This window comes from Hyperolius riggenbachi, chromosome 12 (assembly GCF_040937935.1).
Source record: "Hyperolius riggenbachi isolate aHypRig1 chromosome 12, aHypRig1.pri, whole genome shotgun sequence".
Classification (NCBI taxonomy): domain Eukaryota; kingdom Metazoa; phylum Chordata; class Amphibia; order Anura; family Hyperoliidae; genus Hyperolius; species Hyperolius riggenbachi.
The window spans coordinates 54,601,327-54,619,347 of NC_090657.1; the positions used below are offsets into that span (position 1 = coordinate 54,601,327).

The following is an 18,021-nucleotide window of genomic DNA, read 5'->3' on the forward strand; positions in this document are numbered from 1 at the left end:
ACAAGTCACGTCTAGGAGGTCACCTACAAAGTAAGAGTTAAAATAAGAGGCAGATACAGTCGCTATCAGGACAACTCAACTCATCCTCAAAACAAGTATAGCTAAATAAGGAGTCAAAGACACAAGATTGATTTTAGACTATAGTCATCCTCTAAGTAAGCAAAGACTAAGCAGGGAAATGGAAAATCTTCACTAGTATGCCTACACAGTTACAGTACTTAAACATTGAATATTTAGATACTCGCGGAAGCCCAATGGTGACTGGTTCTCATTTAGGAGATATGTGGATTGTCACTGCCTTTTTAAAGAGAAATATGTTTTGTGTATAACAAAATATGAGCAGAAAAAGTTTGCTTTGCTCGTAACAACCAGTCAGATTGCAGCTGTGAGTTTCTAGTGCAGGTTAGAAAGCTGAAATCTGATTGGCTGCTAGGAGAACACACATACTATGAAATTGCCCTATCATGGGTGACGCCCATTACCTCAGCCTAGTGGCTTCTACATCCACCCAACAAGTGCCTGTATTCTTAGTGTAGTGAGTTCATGTGCCTTGTAGACCAGCCTTCAACTGGCAGCACCCCTGCAGCAGCCAATCCAAGTCCTGGAATCATGAAAGCCTGAACCTGATTGGTGACTGTGGAGCACTAGTGCCAGTTACTACTGACACTTCGAGATGCAAGGGCACACAGTGTATAACAGGAAAAGCTTTTGCATTTGAAAGTAAAGAAGAAAACTCAGCTGCCATATGTCTCAGTGCAAAACAGATTTGCATCAAATATATATATATATATATATGTATATAAAGAAACTTAAATATCACAGTTCTATGAAAGGAAAAACAAAAATCAGGAAAGGAGATAAAATACTAGCAAAGAGAGCTATGCCATTATAACCGTGCATGCAAATTCTGTATACATTATTGCTTCTTTACATTTCTATATAAATTAATATGCAAAAGTATGCCCTATGTCAGTGGTGGGACTGTAACCCCAAGCTGGGCAGTTTTTTTACTAAAACTAGATTTGTTTTTTCTTAAAGTGATTTTCCAGCTTCTGTGGTAAAAAAAACAACAACAACAAAGGACACCAGTGCCCCGCCCATAATGTATCCATAAAGTATAGTAAATGGGACGCATAGCAGTTCCCACCACCAATGTACGTCACCCGGTCTTCACCAAAATCGGACACCCCTCTGCTAGTAAGCTTAACCCCTTCCTCTATGCACATAGTCATTTGTGTTCTGGGGGTGTGGCATAGCCAAGTCATGCTGGTACTTCCTGTATTAACAGGGCATTTGGAAGAGACATGCATGGGGAGGGGCCACCTGGGCCATCCAGGCTCTGAGCCTCATAGGAGGGTGATTGGACAGATAACGTATCCAATATTTAATGGTTACATTTACAAGAGTTCTGGTGACCAATTGAATTTTAACAGAAGGTGGAATATAACATTAGAGAAAAACAATTTTTTTTCGGTTTTGGATAGAGTGAGGGTTTCTAACCATGCCCAGTCCACCCAAAACAGAAAAAATGTCTGAGGTTTATATGGGTAGGGTTTGTCCACTTGACTTACTTTCAGTAATTACCAGTTACCGCTCCCTAAACTAGTCCATGTTCCATAGGCTCTCCTGCCCCGTTTCTGATAGGTCGTAGGAATGACTGAGCCTACAACCATGGATGTAAGGATCATCCCTGGATTGGGATATGCAACTGCTCTTTCTCGCAAGCTAAAGCTTAAATTGAACCCGAGGTGAGAGTGATATGGAGGCTGCCATATTTATTTCCTTTAAAGAGAATCTGTACTCTAAAATTCTTACAATAAAAAGCATACCATTATATTCATTATGTTCTCCTGTGCCCCTCTGTGCTGGTTCTGCCACTTCCTGCTGCAATCCTGGCTTGTAATTGCCAGTTTTAGGCAGTGTTTACAAACAAAAGACATGACTGCTAACCAGCATGCGATAGGCTTAAAGAAGCTCAGTCTTTGACTCATACAGAGCCACATGCTTGTTTCTGTTGTGATTCAGATACTGCTGCAGCCAAATAGATTAGCAGGGCTGTCAGGCAACTGGTATTGTTTAAAAGGAAATAAACATGGCAGCCTCCATATCACTATAACCTCGGGTTCACTTAAAAAAATAAACGTAATCAATGAGACTATACCTTTGTAACATGAAATGAAAGTTTTTTCTTATAACTCTTCAACTTGTCCCCTCTCTCCTCTCCCCCTCCACCTGTGTTTTAAAATCTATGGGCCCATACCAAAGTTTCTGAAAATGTTAGCATACTTATACTTAAGCGTGGTTAGAATGTTTTGAATTCTGATGAATAATGTAGCGTCCTTGACCAAAATGAATATAGGAATTATATTCAAGCAGTACAGTGGGAGTGCTCCAAACACATGCTGTAATAGGAATTACGGGCGGCTATAGCTGTGCTCAGTGAGTAGTTTAGACGCCATGAAAAGACGGAGCACAAATTACTCTAAAAATTCCTCACCATCCACATGGACCTGGAGGGGGAATAGTAATTAACACCGCCGGGACATGTGCAGGAGCAGGGTAAGCTGTGTATTGGCTTTACACTGCACTCAAATCTCCAGGCAGCTTAATTGGATGTACGCGTACGGTTGCCTGGAAATGGCTCTGTAACCTTGCAGCCGTAGAATACCAGGTTAGTATGTTGGCAAGGACTAGAGATAGTCATTGAGATGCAAATCATTTTGATTTTTCTACTGCTTCAGTGAGCAGCAGGGAACCACTGTGGCGGATTTGCAACATAGTGTGGCTGGCACTGCACTACTTCACTCCTCCTCTCTGTAATAGGCCGGCTCAGTGGCACAGTAGAAGCAGAGTACCCCTCAGGTCAAACTATGAGGCTCCTCCTACCCACAGATGACACAATCTCTGCAAACGCAAAAAAACTGCCATGGCAGTTTTTTTTAGAAAGGGGCGTGGCTAACCAACAGAACATAGATTTTGCGACACAAGTGGTCACTTTTTAGACATTTCTTCTGCTACTCTGTTATAACTTCTGCTGCCTGTGCTGATAGTATGGGTTTTATCTTTACACCGGAGGTCTAAGCACTTTGAGCCCCAGGAGAAAACTGTGCTATGCAAATAACATTATTGATAGGGATCACATTTTAACCACTTCAGTCAATGTACACTTGTATTTTTATAAAGAGAAGCTTACAGTCTTTATATATATATATATATATATATATATATATATATATATATATATATATATATATATATATATATATATATATATATATATATATATATATATATATATATATATATAATGTAAATATTCAAATTTATCATAAAATAAATGACAGGAAGTGCCACACGTTCCTTGCATTTTCAGTACGAGAGTGCATTCTGGTGTCCCTGTTCTTAAATAGTCTCTGTCTGCACAGATTATTCTCTAATCTGTCCTTCCCTCACAGCCTCTGACGTCTTGTGAGACTACACACAGCTACGGCTCATTCATGGCCATAAGTGGTAGGCACTGAGCCGGGTCATCCACAAGGCAACCTAGGCAAGTGCCTGGGGCCTAGCCGGTGTCAAAGGGCCCAAATACTAGTTTATCTGACCCATTTCCCACCTCAGCTTACCAAAAGGATCCAAAATGGCAGCAATTTTTACTTCCTTGCCTAGGGTCCCATTTAATCTTAATCCTTCTCTCAGTAGACAGAGCTCAAAGTCATTTTACTTAATGTTTACAGAGGTGTAAAAAGAGTAATTTAATGCCTATGTAACGCCTGTCTTATTTAAGTTTTGATTTGTGTGGATATGCTACTTGCACAGCGATACATGTCAGTCTCCACCTCCACATCTGAGCAGAGGTGCCACATTATCATAGCTCACCGCATTGCCTTCTGGGAGGGGGGCATGGCAGTGGTGTTGCTTACGCTTCCTCTTATTGTAGTCTTTGGAAGGGGAGAGCGTGGCATTGGTGGTCATTTTCCCACACTCCTGCATTCTGGGAGGGGTTGTGGCTGTACTATCCATAACCTCCCCTACCCTACCATTCAGTTCTAGGGAGGGTTGGTTGTGTTAAATCACTGTGTGTGAGATGCATGACCATGCAAATAAAGGGGCACTATAGTAAATATACACTATAGGCTTAAAGGGGCACTAAAGCAAAAAATAAAAGCGAGCTGTTCAAATGTGACAGGTTTTGGACTAATCCATCTCCTCATTGGGGATTCGCAGGGCTTTCTTTATTTTCAAAAGCATTTCCTGTATGGCAGTTGCTGAGTCTAACTGCCAAAATAGTAAGATACCAGTCAGCCTCTCTACTCACTTGCACACTACTTGGGCAGTCAAGGGCAACTGCCGTTCACAGAACAAAATAAATACTCAGAACCCCCCTTGAGGAGATGCACAAGTCCAAAACTTTTCAGATCTAGCAGATTTTAACTGCTTCCTTTTTTGCTTTAGTTGTCCTTTAAAGAGGAACTCCAGTGAACATTTTTACTGTTGGCAGGCGATGTAGCTGCTGCATGTTTTTTTGGCAGCTGGAAACAGCTGTAAACAGCTATTTCCCACAATAAAGCAAGGTTCACATACAGGAAACTGCCAAGTACGTACTTTTCTTGTTTCTTGTGGGAGGGGTTTCACCACAATATCAGCCATACAGCGCCTCCTGATGGTCTGTTTGTGAAAAGGAATAGATTTCTCACGTAAAAGGGGGTATCAGCTACTGATTGGGATAAAGTTAAATTCTTGGCCGGAGTTTCTCTTTAAGTTCAAGAATTTGTCCATTTTAGGTGGAGGGCAAAAAACAAAAACATTGAGTAGACAAACTTTAATGGGATCCTGTTATTTTTTAAGTTAATTTTATCAAGTTAGCCTTACTGTAGCGTGCAGTCACAGAACAGATTGGTTTCTGGGAGGGGGCGTGGCCAAGCAGCATGGCATGGGCTGCCATGCTCTGCCTACGGGATTGCCTTGTGGTAGGTAAAATAGCAAGCTGTCACTCATCCTCTCTCCTCCATTTAACGTGGCACAGGCTTCCACTTATCCGCCAACCGGTACTTCCTTCCTGGCAGAATTGTGGTCATGTTTGTTTGCCCGTGTATACCAGTGATTAAGGATAATAACACGGTAGTATCCGTAGTATTGCATCTATTTCACTGGTTGTGTGTATACTGAGCGCAGCTTTTTCTGTATACCTTGTGACTTGTTAGAATTATGGTCATGCTGCCACTCATCACCCATTATCTATTATGTGGTCTATGTAGGGGACATTGCAGAGCTGCCACTCCCCTCCTGCCTGGGGCATTTTATTCTGAGGAGGTGTGGCCAAACATGCACTCATCTTCTCCCTAATCTAATGTGGTCTACAGAGAAAGTGTGGAACAAGGTACTATTCTCCCCTTCCTGGGGCATTGGCTTCTGGGAGGAGGTGTGACTAAACTGCAAATTACCCTTCCTTACCTAACGCGGTATAGAGGGGGCCTTACTCATGCCCATCCCCCCCATATTTTTTAGCATTGCTTTCTGGGGTACTACCAAGTTGTAACTCACCCTTCCTTATTTGTTTATGTTTGTCACAGGCTGCCACTCTCCCTCCCGTCTTTCAAACATGCCTTTATTGGAGGGGGGTGACTAAGCTGTCACTCCTTCCACTTGCTATTGCCATTTACAAGGGGGTATGAAATGCCACTAACCCTTGCTCCCTCATTTACTTTGCCTATCCTAGTCCACAAAGTCAAACTGTATAGCTTTGGAATGTGAGAAGGAATCAAAGTGTCACCAGGAAAGAAACCCAATTATGGGGAGAACATACAAATGTCACACATCTGGGCTTGGATTACAACCTAGAGCTGCAAGACTAATTACTGATCCACAGTGCTGCTGACACTAATATGAATCCTAGTGGTCCTGCAGACAGCAAGACGGGGCCAGTAAACAGTCCGGGGGGGGGGGGGGGGGGGGGTTATTTACCCACTTCCTGTATAAACAGGAAATTAGGAAAATACTCCCAGCGTAAACCCTCAAAAGTATCTAAACTCCTTTCTGCATTATTCAAAAAGAAAGTATTCCGGAAATTGACTTTTCAGTGCAAGATGCTGCAGTAAGGTTAGCTTGGTAACATTTTACATTTATAGGTTCACAATCATATGCGAGGGTCTCCCAAAAATGAGTGAACTGGCCTTTTCTGAATGACTTCCTAGTAGCTCAGCCCTGCACTGTTGCATCATTTACTGTAAAGGTATAGCAGTGGCACATTTCTATGATAAGAGTCTGACACTCTCCAGTGCCTGAACAGCTCCCGCTAGTGGCCGAAGCTGTCATGACAGACGTCTGCTGGATAAACCACTACAAAGCACCATCAATTGCACAACATCAATACATTAAAACATGCACAAAGGACAGAAATCTTCGGATGTAGTCAATGAAGTACATGTTATAAGGCACATTGATCTGTACCTAGCGACACATACACTGGATCCGCCCTGCCTTTTGCTTGCATTATTTCACCACAGACTTTTAAACAGCAAACTTTAAGACATTTTATGTATTTTTTTGCATTTGATTAAAATGTAAAAAAAAAAGTCCATTTCACCCAGTGTTGAAATTCCAGAGATAGGTAGAGTCCTAAGACAGACAAGACAAATGAAAAGTATTTCTCCTGGCAGACTCAAAGTACCAAAGCTGCAGCCACTAAGGCGCACTCAGTAGGCAGTAGCAGTGTTGTGGAGTCTTGCCCAAGGTCTCCTACTAAATAGGTGCTGGCTTACTGAACAGGAAGAGCGAGGTCAGCATCTCCAATAAAGACAATCCCGGGACACCGGAGCTGCGGCGAGGGGCAGATCGGCTGTCAGGGGCTGGGGGACGCCCCAGGTGAGTAGATATTGTTTTTTTTTATTTCCTCGGATGTGTCCTTTAAGGGGGGGTGAGGGGGAGTTGGGGACGGTCAGCAACTGCTTTTTGCTTGCATATGAACATCCCAGTGATGCAAATAAGACAGTAGGAGATTTAAAGCTAGCGCAGCTCCTTTGCGCAATAGAACACACTAGGCTCCGCACAACACTGAACTTTCAACACTGGGTGACAATGGACCTTATGAACTAGTACACGCCAAATATAGATTACATATATTGCCTCTTCTTGGTTTTTAAATGTGCTTTTCAGCCACATAGTAAGATCAACAGGCAGTTTATTTCTTGATAAACCCATTTCTGCTCAAAAGAACGAAAAATTAAAACAAAAAAAAATGTTTTGTCATTTTTGGTAGTATTTTTTTTTTTAACTGCAAAATTCATGCAGTTCTATGGGTTTTCCGGTATCATGTATCATCTCAGTTTCATTTTATTGATAGTTTTGCTTCCTTTGCCATTTACAGACACCTTTGAATGTGAGGTTTATTTACAAAATACCGTATATACTCACATATAAGCTGACCGGTACCCACGTTTCCCTCAGAAACCAGGAAAAAGTGATTGACTCACATATAAGCCCCCTCCACAGTAGCCAGATGTGCCCCAGTACAAGTCATCCCTTCTCCCCTTAAAGAGACGTGTCCTAGGGATGATACAGTTGTGTCTCAAGATGCCACTAGATGGCATTATAGATATGAAACACAGCAATTGCCACACAGAAAGACACAGCTGCCGCTGCGGATGTGAGGCTCACGTCCCAGCGGCACTAATGGTTAAGGAGTGTACACATCTTTGACTTATGTAGCCTGTGAGGGATCGGAATCCCCTTGGGCGACATTGCTGGGTCTGGCCTGTACAGATGTGTGTCAGCTGTGCAGCTGACAACACGTTCTGTTGCTATGGGGGAGGGGGACAAAGGAGTGGTGCGTACATGATATCACTTGGCGGGTAGGGGAGCGGTGTGCACAAAGAAGCTGGGCATTAAAAAAGGTAGAGAGAGAAGCACAGCTCAAGGAAAACTATGCACAGAGACATAGCTACGGTTTTGAGCAAAAAAAATGGGTGTGGCCATGCACCAGAATGTGTTCCCTTTAGATAGCTAGTTGTGCCCCCCTTTCGATAGCCAGATGAGAGGATAGCCAGATGAGAGGATAGCCAGATGTGCCACCACCCCCTTCAGATAGCCATGTGCCCCCGCTTCTCTGTTTCCCTCACCCTGCAGAGGAGTGCGGATGTGTTGGTAACAGCTGAAGACTCTCTGGCTATGACAGTCCAGCGATAACGTCATCTCTCCTCTGCAGCGTGCCCAGTGTCCTCTCCTTGGTAACAGCAGCATCATGTGACAAGAGACGCCACAATGACCAAGGAGAGGACCATGGGCGTGCTGCAGAGGAGAGCGGACGTCATCAATAGAACTTCGTAACCGGCGAGTCTTCTGCTGTTATGTTTACACATCCGCACTCCTCTACAGAGGGAGAAAAGCAAGGATACTGTGGCCTCAATTCACTAAGCTTTATCAAACACTTTATCAAACGTTTGATAATTTACCTCATGGGTAAAATCTAATTTTTAACTCACTAAGGTGTTATAGATTTATTGAACATTTTATCGATAAAACATTCGACAAATATATAACACCTTAGTGAATTCAAAATTAGATTTTACCCATGAGGTGAATTATCAAACGTTTGATAAAGTGTTTGATAAAGCTTAGTGAATTGAGGCCTTTGGATGGCCAGTGAGCTGTTTCTCACGTACGTGGGGGTGCGGTGGGCACGACGAGTGCCCTTACAGTGCTACACCCGGGGACATATGTCCCCTCTTGCCTCCCCCTAGCTACGCCTCTGACTAGGCAGTGGGCAGGGCTGTCTGTTTTTAGGTTTGGGAGATGTGCAGAATATAATAAATAGCAGAAAAAGCTGCTCCTTTTTACATGTAAATAGGCAAGCCAGGTGTCTATATAGGGCAAAGAAAGCATAACTGCTGGTAACATCACACTGAAAAGTTGCACATCAGTGCAATTACACTTTTAAAGGACACCGAGGTGAAAATAAACTAATGAAATAAACAATTGTATCTATCCTCCTTCTCCTAAAAATTACTTTTTAAGATATTCCACAGTTTTATTTTATATTTAAATCTACTTTTTAAGTTTTTACTGTTTTATTGTTTTTGCTCAATGACACATTCATTGAAGTATGTCAGAGCTAAAGTCTATGAACTATTGACCCTTTTTATCTCTTTTCTGCTCAATAGTAAAGTGTTTTATAGTTGTAATTTCTTATCAGTGAGGGTCACACTGTAGTCTGACCCAGTCCTGATTCAGACAGGAACTGCCACTTACATATCTGTTGTTTAACTCTTTTAGGCAGCGAAAGAAAAAAAAGGAACCCGGCATAGTTATTTGTGTGCTAGGCACTGTACATACACATGTCCATCTCATCATGTCACATGTCACCTCGGGTATCCTTTAATCTGTGTGAAGCACTGAACATTAGCGAACATTAAACTGAAAAAAAAAAACCATGAAGAAGGGCTTCAGGAGGATGACCAGAGATGACGCTGCGCTCTACACACTACAGTCTTGCAGATCTTAAAAGCCAAATAATTCAAAAACATAGAAGTGTAAACATGACAGAAATGCACAGACAAGAATTAAAAAAGAGGCAATATTGTTAATAAAAAATACACCACAAAGCAATGAATCAGTCTCAAAGTAGAAAACCCCTTTTAAATGGATGGACATTTTAATGGTGGCCATACAGGACACAATAAAAATGTTTGATTTTCCTGTTTATTCGATCTAAATGATCGAATCGAATGAAAGTTGAAAATATTTTTTTTTTTCGATCAAGAAATTCGAACGATTATCCCGTTTTTTCAAAAAAAATCTGATTGGACATGCTGGAAAAATCTTTATGTTCTATCTAACGGAATAATCAAACTAAATTATCTAATCGAAAAAAAAAAATGAAAAATTGTACCATGTATGGCCACCATAAGAATAATTCTTAAGGGCATAACTTATTTTTTTTGTACAATATTAATAAACACATTAGTACTTCATTTTTTTCTTTTTTTTACACAAAGTTTAGTTATTAAAATAAACAAGTTTCCTGGTCACCAAAAAAGAGCTACCCAGTGTGTACCAAGATTGTGTCAATTTTTTTTTTGTTTTTCATTTTTTTTTGCAAAATATTACCCTTCCTAAACAAATAGATCTAGCCCTGCTAAAGGTACCAAGAAAAAAAAAGTCAGTTTCTTTGCCCACAATGCACAATATTTGTAAAATCTGAAAATATTACATTTCTTTTTAAAAACGTCAGGTACAACACAAAATCATCAACGTTATTTAATAAACTGTAAAATTTTTTTTTTGTTAATCTTCACCAAAATATTATCTCTTACACTTGACAGTGTCCCTGCACGCGAGTCCATTTTCGTGTGTGATTTTTTTTTTTTTTTTAAGATTTGTACAGTTTTTTCTTTTAAGTTTTGTTTTGTTTGTAAGAAAACATTCTTAAAGGGTTATTAAGTTAAGAATCATTCAACTTGCATCAGGGCTCTTGTTTGATGTAGTAGCTGCCAGATCCATTGCTCTCCTGGTCAGAATTGCCTTGAAGAAATGTGTATTCCTCCCCGTCAAGCATTTCATCTTTCAGTTGCAACGTCGTAACTGCAGGGAAAAAAAATACGAACATTTACAGATGTACCCGCAAACTGCAAGTATACTACAGTATAATCTATATATAATAATAATATTATAATACACTCTGGTATAGTATACATTTTAGTATATAGGGTGGGCCATTTATATGAATACACCTTAATAAAATGGGAATGGTTGGGGACATTAACTCCCTGTTTGTGGCACTTTAGTATATGTGAGGGGGGACATTTTTCAAGATGGGTGGTGACCATGGCAGCCATTTTGAAGTCAGCCATTTTGAATCCAACTTTTGTTTTTTTCAATAGGAAGAGGGTCATGTGACATATCAAACGTATTGGGAATCTCAGAAGAAAAACAATGGTGTGCTTGGTTTTAACGTAACTTTATTCTTTCATGAGTTATTTACAAGTTTCTGACCACTTATAAAATGTGTTCAATGCGCTGCCCATTGTGTTGGATTGTCAATGCAACCCTCTTCTCCCACTCGTCACACACTGATAGCAACACCGCAGGAGAAATGCTAGCACAGGCTTCCAGTATCCATAGTTTTAGGTGCTGCACATCTTGTATCTTCACAGCATAGACAACTGCCTTCAGATGATCCCAAAGATAAAAGTCTAAGGGGGTCAGATCGGCAGACCTTGGGGGCCATTCAACTGGCCCACGACGACCAATCCACTTTCCAGGAAACTGTTAATCTAGGAATGCTCGGACCTGACACCCATAATGTGGTGGTGCACCATCTTGCTGGAAAAACTCAGGGAATGTGCCAGCTTCAGTGCATAAAGAGGGAAACACATCATCATGTAGCAGTTTTGCATATCGAGTGGCCTTGAGGTTTCCATTGATGAAGAATGGCCCCACTATCTTTGTACCCCATTTACCGCACCATACCATCAATTTTTTTGTTCCAACAGTCTTGGAGGGATCTATCCAATGTGGGTTAGTGTCAGACCAATAGCGGTGGTTTTGTTTGCTAACTTCACCATTCACATAAAAGTTTGCCTCATCACTGAGCAAAATCTTCTGCGTAAACTGAGGGTGCTGTTCCAATTTCTGTTTTGCCCATTCTGCAAATTCAGTGCGCTGATCTGGGTCATCCTAGTTGAGATGCTGCAGTAGCTGGAGTTTGTAAAGGTGCCATTTGTGAGTAGCTAATATCCGCCGAAGGGATGTTCGACTAATGCCAGTGACATGCGGCGAGTGCTACGCTGTGGGCTCTTGCTGAATGAAGCTAGGACAGCCACTGATGTTTCTTCACTAGTGACAGATTTCATGCGTCCACATTTTGGCAAATCCAACACTGAACCAGTTTCATGAAACTTAGCAAGCAGTTTGCTAACTGTAGCATGGGAGATGGGTGGTCTTGTAGGGTGTCTTGCATTGAAATCTGCTGCAATGACCCGGTTACTGCGTTCACCAGACATCAACACAATTTCTATCAGCTCCTCACGTGTTAATCTCGGCAACATGTCAATGGCTCACATCTCACAATGGCTCCCTTCACTCCTACTACCACCGAGGAAGTCAACCACCTACTGCAGACTTCCCATACCACTACTTCCCCCCTTGACCCCATCCCTTCTGATTTACTCCAGCCTCACTTCACGGAATTGGCCCCAGTCCTCACTACCCTGTTCAACCTCTCCCTATCCACAGGCACCTTCCCCTCAGACTTCAAGCAGGCCACTGTACTACCCCTGCTCAAGAAACCCTCCCTCGACCCCTCGCTACCCTCCAACTACCGTCCTATCTCCCTCCTCCCCTTTGCCTCAAAACTCCTTGAGCGTCTGGTTCACAAACGCCTGACCCAGTACCTCAATGCCAACTCACTGCTAGACCCACTGCAATCTGGATTTCGGCCTGCCCACTCAACCGAAACTGCTCTCACCAAAGTGGTCAATGACCTCACCTTAGCTAAAGCTGAAGGTAAATACTCCATTCTCCTCCTCTTTGACCTTTCAGCAGCTTTTGACACAGTAGATCATCCCCTACTCTTCCAGTCCCTCCAGTCTTTGGGCATTCACGATCTCGCCCTGTCCTGGCTTTCATCCTACCTCTCCAACCGCTCCTTCACGACCGTCTTCAATGAGTCCTCGTCCACCCCCAACCACCTCTCGGTGGGAGTCCCCAAAGGTTCGGTCCTTGGCCCCTTACTGTTCACCCTATACACATCCTCCATTGGCAAGGTTATCTCCTCCATGGGTTTTAACTATCATCTGTATGCAGATGACACCAAGATCTACCTCCACACCCCTGACATATCCACCACTACCATGGACAAGGTCTCCTCCTGCCTATCAGCCATCTCCTCCTGGATGTCCGCTAGGTTCCTGAAACTAAATCTAGACAAAAGGGAATTTATGATCTTCCCACCCCGGCCATCCACGAACCTCCCAGATGTGCATGTCACTGTTAACCACACTACCATTCGCCCTACCTCTCAAGCCCGCTGTCTGGGTGTCACCCTGGACTCCACACTCTCCTTCACTTCCCATATCCAAAACCTCACAAAGTCCTGCAACTTCCACCTTCGTAACATCTGTAAGATTGGCCCTTTCCTGACCTCTGCCACCACCAAACTCCTCATCCATGCCCTCATAATTTCCCGCCTTGACTACTGCAATGCCCTGCTCTCTGGTCTCCCTATGACCCGAACAGCCCCACTGCAGTCCATCATGAATGGGGCAGCCAGAATTATCCACTGCTCCCATCGCTCCACCACGGCAGATCCCCTCCTAGAATCCCTCCACTGGCTTCCTATCCAGTCCAGAATCAGATTCAAGATACTGTGTCTGACCTACAAATCTGTCCACAAAATATGTCCAACCTACATTTCCGATCTTACTCGGAGGTACACACCTAGCCGCTCACTCCGCTCTTCCAATGAACTTCGCCTAACCGCCCCCCCGCATCACCCAGTCCCATGCACGCCTCCAGGACTTCTCAAGAGCTGCTCCAACACTATGGAACGCCCTACCTCCACCCATTAGGGCAGCCCCCTCCTTCAACATCTTCAAGAAAGCCCTCAAAACTCACCTTTTCTTTCTGGCCTACTACCCCTCACAAGTGCTCTAAACCCACAGCTGAACTCTGGTCCCCTACCGTTCGTGTCCTTACCTCTCCCTCTAGATTGTAAGCCTTTGGTCTGGGTCCTCCGCCTTTTGTGTCCTACCTGATCATGCACCTCCATTACTGTGAACCCATGCTATGTATTTGTGTGAACCTAACTTGCCTAATTTCCATGCTCCATCCAGTGACTGACTAAGCATTACCTGGTACTCATATTGTGCTGTGTGATCTGGTTTTCTTGTATTCCCGTATTGTCATATTGCTGTATGTCACCCCAAAATATTGTCTGTAACCTAAATTAATGTTCAGCGCTGCGTAATATGTTGGCGCTTTATAAATACAATAAATAAATAAATAATAGCTGTAAACAAAGAGAAACTTGTAAATAACTCATGAAAGAATAAAGTTATGTTAAAACCAAGCACACCGTTATTTTTCTTGTGAAATTCCCAATAAGTTTGATATGTCATGTCACATGACCCTCTTCCTATTGAAAAAAAGTTGGATTCAAAATGGCCGACTTCAAAATGGCCGTTATTGTCACCACCCATCTTGAAATGTTTCCCCCCTCACATACACTAATGTGCCACAAACAGGAAGTTAATATCACCAACCATTCCCATTTTATTAAGGTGTATCCATATAAATGGCCCACCCTGTAGTAGACTACCTCTCCAGGTCCTGCCCAATCTCCATTATAAGTCTATGGGAGCAACGCCTAGTATAGTAAACCCAGATATGATAAAGCTTCTGTAATAGTAAACATGTTTTTTGGCCCCTACGTGATGTTGACTCTAGATATGGTAAAAAGTGGGTGGTGCATGCATTATATGTCAATGTTAAACCCTTCTTAGCTATGATATTTCTGGTAGCATGTGGAGCGCAGTACAGGCTACTTTCACTTGAGTGCAGATCAGAGTGGGCCTACTCGCTGCAAGACTAAAGAGAGTGGAGAGGAGAGTGCTACGTCCCGCCCATGGAGGTGTCAGAGCCACTCGCTATACAAATGCAAGTAGCTTATTATGATTGGCTGCATTTTGAAGAGAGGCTTTATGATCGCCTTAAGCGTGAGCAGAAAGTTTTGCAGGACACGTGCTAGAAGTTTCGCCCGCGGAGGTATCGGATCCAATCACAGGAAACGAGTGGCTGTCTCTATTCAGTGACGGCTGCAATTTTTAAGGATCCCTGGATACAGTACCAGCAATTTGTCCAGCCTGGCTATGCAGCCCTAAGGTATACTTAACCTTGTAGTCCACCAAATGTGCAAGTGCTTGTCCTGTACCTCTGATGGGAGGACAGAGTTGCTCCTGCCATTTATAGGACAATTTCTGATATAGTAAACTTCTGATTCTGTTTCCTATAAAGAGGCTATACTGTATTGTTAAACGGAATAAAGATAAAAAAGCACAAATAGTGCAGTATGTCAATGAATTAAGTAATTAATTAGTATGTACCGTATGTGAAAAGGTACTCATAAATCTGGGTTATGACCAAGGAAACCACTGTAATAGCAGGTGTGGAGATCAGACCCGACCCCACTCGGGTTAAGAATGTCGCTCTCCGTAGATATATAAGCTAGGGGATAACACCCATCCACCAAGGGTGGACTCAGAATACAGACAATATTGAACAGGGGCACCAGATGAGAGTAAAACAATTAAAACCTGTTTAAAAAGGGAGGTGGTAGACTTACCTCCCCCCAAGCAGACTTGACAGTCTGTATCCAATAAAAATAGTTTGTTTAATCAAAGTACTCAAAAAATAGTTTGAAACGCGTTTCACGGGCTACAGCCCGCTTTCTCAGGCAGTATAAGGAGCAGTTTATTTGCTGTCTTAGCTAGTATGGAGGAAGCGCTAATGCTTGCTAAAACAGCTAATAAGCTGCTCCTTTCACTGCCTGATGAAGTTAGTTGTAGCCAGTAAACGATTTTTGTATCACTTTTCTTAAAGAAACTATTTTCATTGAATACAGACTGTAGAGTCTGCTTGGCGTCTCTGTTTAATACAGTCTATACTATTGTTAAACATCTATATAATATCCATTTTGTAATTTAACTAGATTAAAAAAAATCCCTTTACAGTGGAAAAATGTACCCATAGGGCTTGCAGGAGCAAGAAGTCATGTGATCTTGTGCCTAGGCTTAGTCACATGGTAAAACCCATCAGCAAATATATATTTAATGCATACAGTCTTTTTTTTGCTGTTGTTTATTTTTTCTCAAACTAAAATTTTATAATGCCTATTCAAGTGTGAATTTTAAATGTAAGTTAGTAAACATATCCTGAAACGACTGCATAAAAAATACAAACTAATTATCCCTATGTGCTGGACTCAGGCTTGGGCCCACAATAACTGTTTATTGTCATTACAAGTGACCTTAGCCCGTTTAAAAACGGGCTCTAGGTCTGTCACAGCCGTGCACCCGCCCGCTGCACGTACACCCGACTGCCCGCTGTGCGCGCACTCGACCGCCCAGAGCGTGCACCCGCCCAGCCGGCCTGTTCCAGCAGCTGTCAGTGCTTTTGCGCTACTGCTCATGTCCTGCACAGACACAGGGACAGGACGCAGGGACACTTGTATATTATTAGGTAGGATTATCTTTCTCTACCTCTTGAGGACCATGGTGTTAAACCCCCCTAGTGACCAGGCTAATTTAACCTTAATTGGCCACTGCAGCTTTAAAGTGAGTGTTTACCAATTTAAAAATAAAAAAGTCGGATACTCACCTAAGGAGAGGGAAGGCTCGGTCCTAATGAGCCTTCCCTCTCCTCTCCCGGTGCCCGGTCCCGCGCAGGATCCCCCGTGGCAGTATTCGACCAGTTCGGTCAAATACTGCCACTTCCGCATGCCGAAGGGAGCTTTCGGAAGCCTTCGGGAGCACTCGGGCTCCTGAAGACGGGCCGCTCCTTACTACGCATGCGCGAGCGCCCTCTATGACGCACTCGCGCGTGCGTAGTATGGAGCGGCCCGTCTTCGGAAGCCCGAGTGCTCCCGAAGACCTCCGAAGTCCCTGCGGCGGCGGACGCGAACGGAGGAGCCAGCGCAGCACCGAGGGCACCGGGAGAGGAGAGGGAAGGCTCATTAGGACCGAGCCTTCCCTCTCCTTAGGTGAGTATCCGACTTTTTTATTTTTAAACTAGTACCCATTGGCTTTAAGGCCAAGCTGCAGGGCCGTATAACTCTGCACACAAGTGATCCCCCCCCTTTTCTCCCCACCAACAGAGCTCTCTGTTGGTGAGGTCTGATCGCCCCTGTGTTTATTTTATTTATTTTTTATAAATATTTGTTTGGGTTTTTTAAAAATATTTTTTGCTATTTTTTTCTCTTTTTTTTTTTCTAAATCCCCTCCCTCCCCCCAGCCAGACAATCACGGCGGTCAGCTGTCATAGGCTTCTGCCTGTGAGAGCCAATCGCTCTCTTGTCCCCCAGGGGGACAGCAGTGTCACATGCCCAAGTATTGGTTGTTTGATTAAGGTGAACACTTTAAGAAGTTTCAATAAGCATACTGGAGGAGTGAGGTAATCCTTGTAAACATGTTAGATAAAAGTTGTTTGAAACAGCCGATGAACTACAGATTTTGCCATTTCGGATGACAATTGTTGTAAAAAGAGTAGCTAGACGTAGATGATCAGCGACTGATATTAGGTATTCTGCCCGATCCAACTGAGGGATCAATTAAGATGACTGTTAAGGTGGCCACACACGATACAATAAAATGATCCGATTTTATGGAAATTCGATAAATGTGATCGGATCTCCCGAAAAAAAAAAATCAAAAGCTTTTTCTTCATTCGACTGAAAAAGCCCATCGGATTTCCCATTTTCTATCGAACCGGAATGTTGGAATTTTTTTTTCAATTTTTCTAAACATTGTATGGTGTGTGTAAGGCCCAGTGCACACCAAAACCGCTAGCAGATCCGCAATACGCTAGAGGTTTTGGAAGCTGATTTCAGAGCGATTCTAGGCATGAGAGGTTTTCTAAACATACCTAGCGGTTTTTGGAGCGTTTTTTTTTGTTACAGTACAGTAAAAGCTGTTACTGAACAGCTTCTGTAACAAAAATGTCTGGCAAACTGCTCCGAAGTAGCGTTTTTCAGAGCGGTTTGCGTTTTTCCTATACTTTGTGGTTTGTAGAAGCGTTTCTGCCTCAATGTAAACGTGCAGCAGCAGCCACGTTTGCGGTTTGCTACAAAGCTCAAACCGCTGGTGTGCACCATCCCATTAAAATACATTAGCCAAGCGTATTTACATGCGGATGCGGCCGGCGGATCGCACCGAAAACCGCTCAGTGTGCACTGGGCCTTAGATTGTGAGTTTATACACACCCTAGCACTTTTCTCAGAGTTTCCAATCATTTTTATCATAATCAGGGAAAAAA

At 42.9% G+C, this 18,021-nt stretch overlaps 1 protein-coding gene across 2 annotated transcripts in view; it reads right to left on the bottom strand.

Moving 5' to 3' along the window:
- Positions 1–10,238: 10,238 nt before the first annotated feature.
- MBTD1 (mbt domain containing 1) overlaps positions 10,239–18,021 on the bottom strand; it is a 98,020-nt gene continuing 90,237 nt past the window's right edge. For both annotated transcript variants that reach the window (XM_068263930.1, XM_068263929.1), the window contains exon 16: positions 10,239–10,575. In XM_068263930.1, coding sequence (XP_068120031.1) covers positions 10,457–10,575 — 119 coding nt within the window. In that variant the 3' untranslated portion in view covers positions 10,239–10,456. The remainder of the gene's footprint in view (positions 10,576–18,021) is intronic.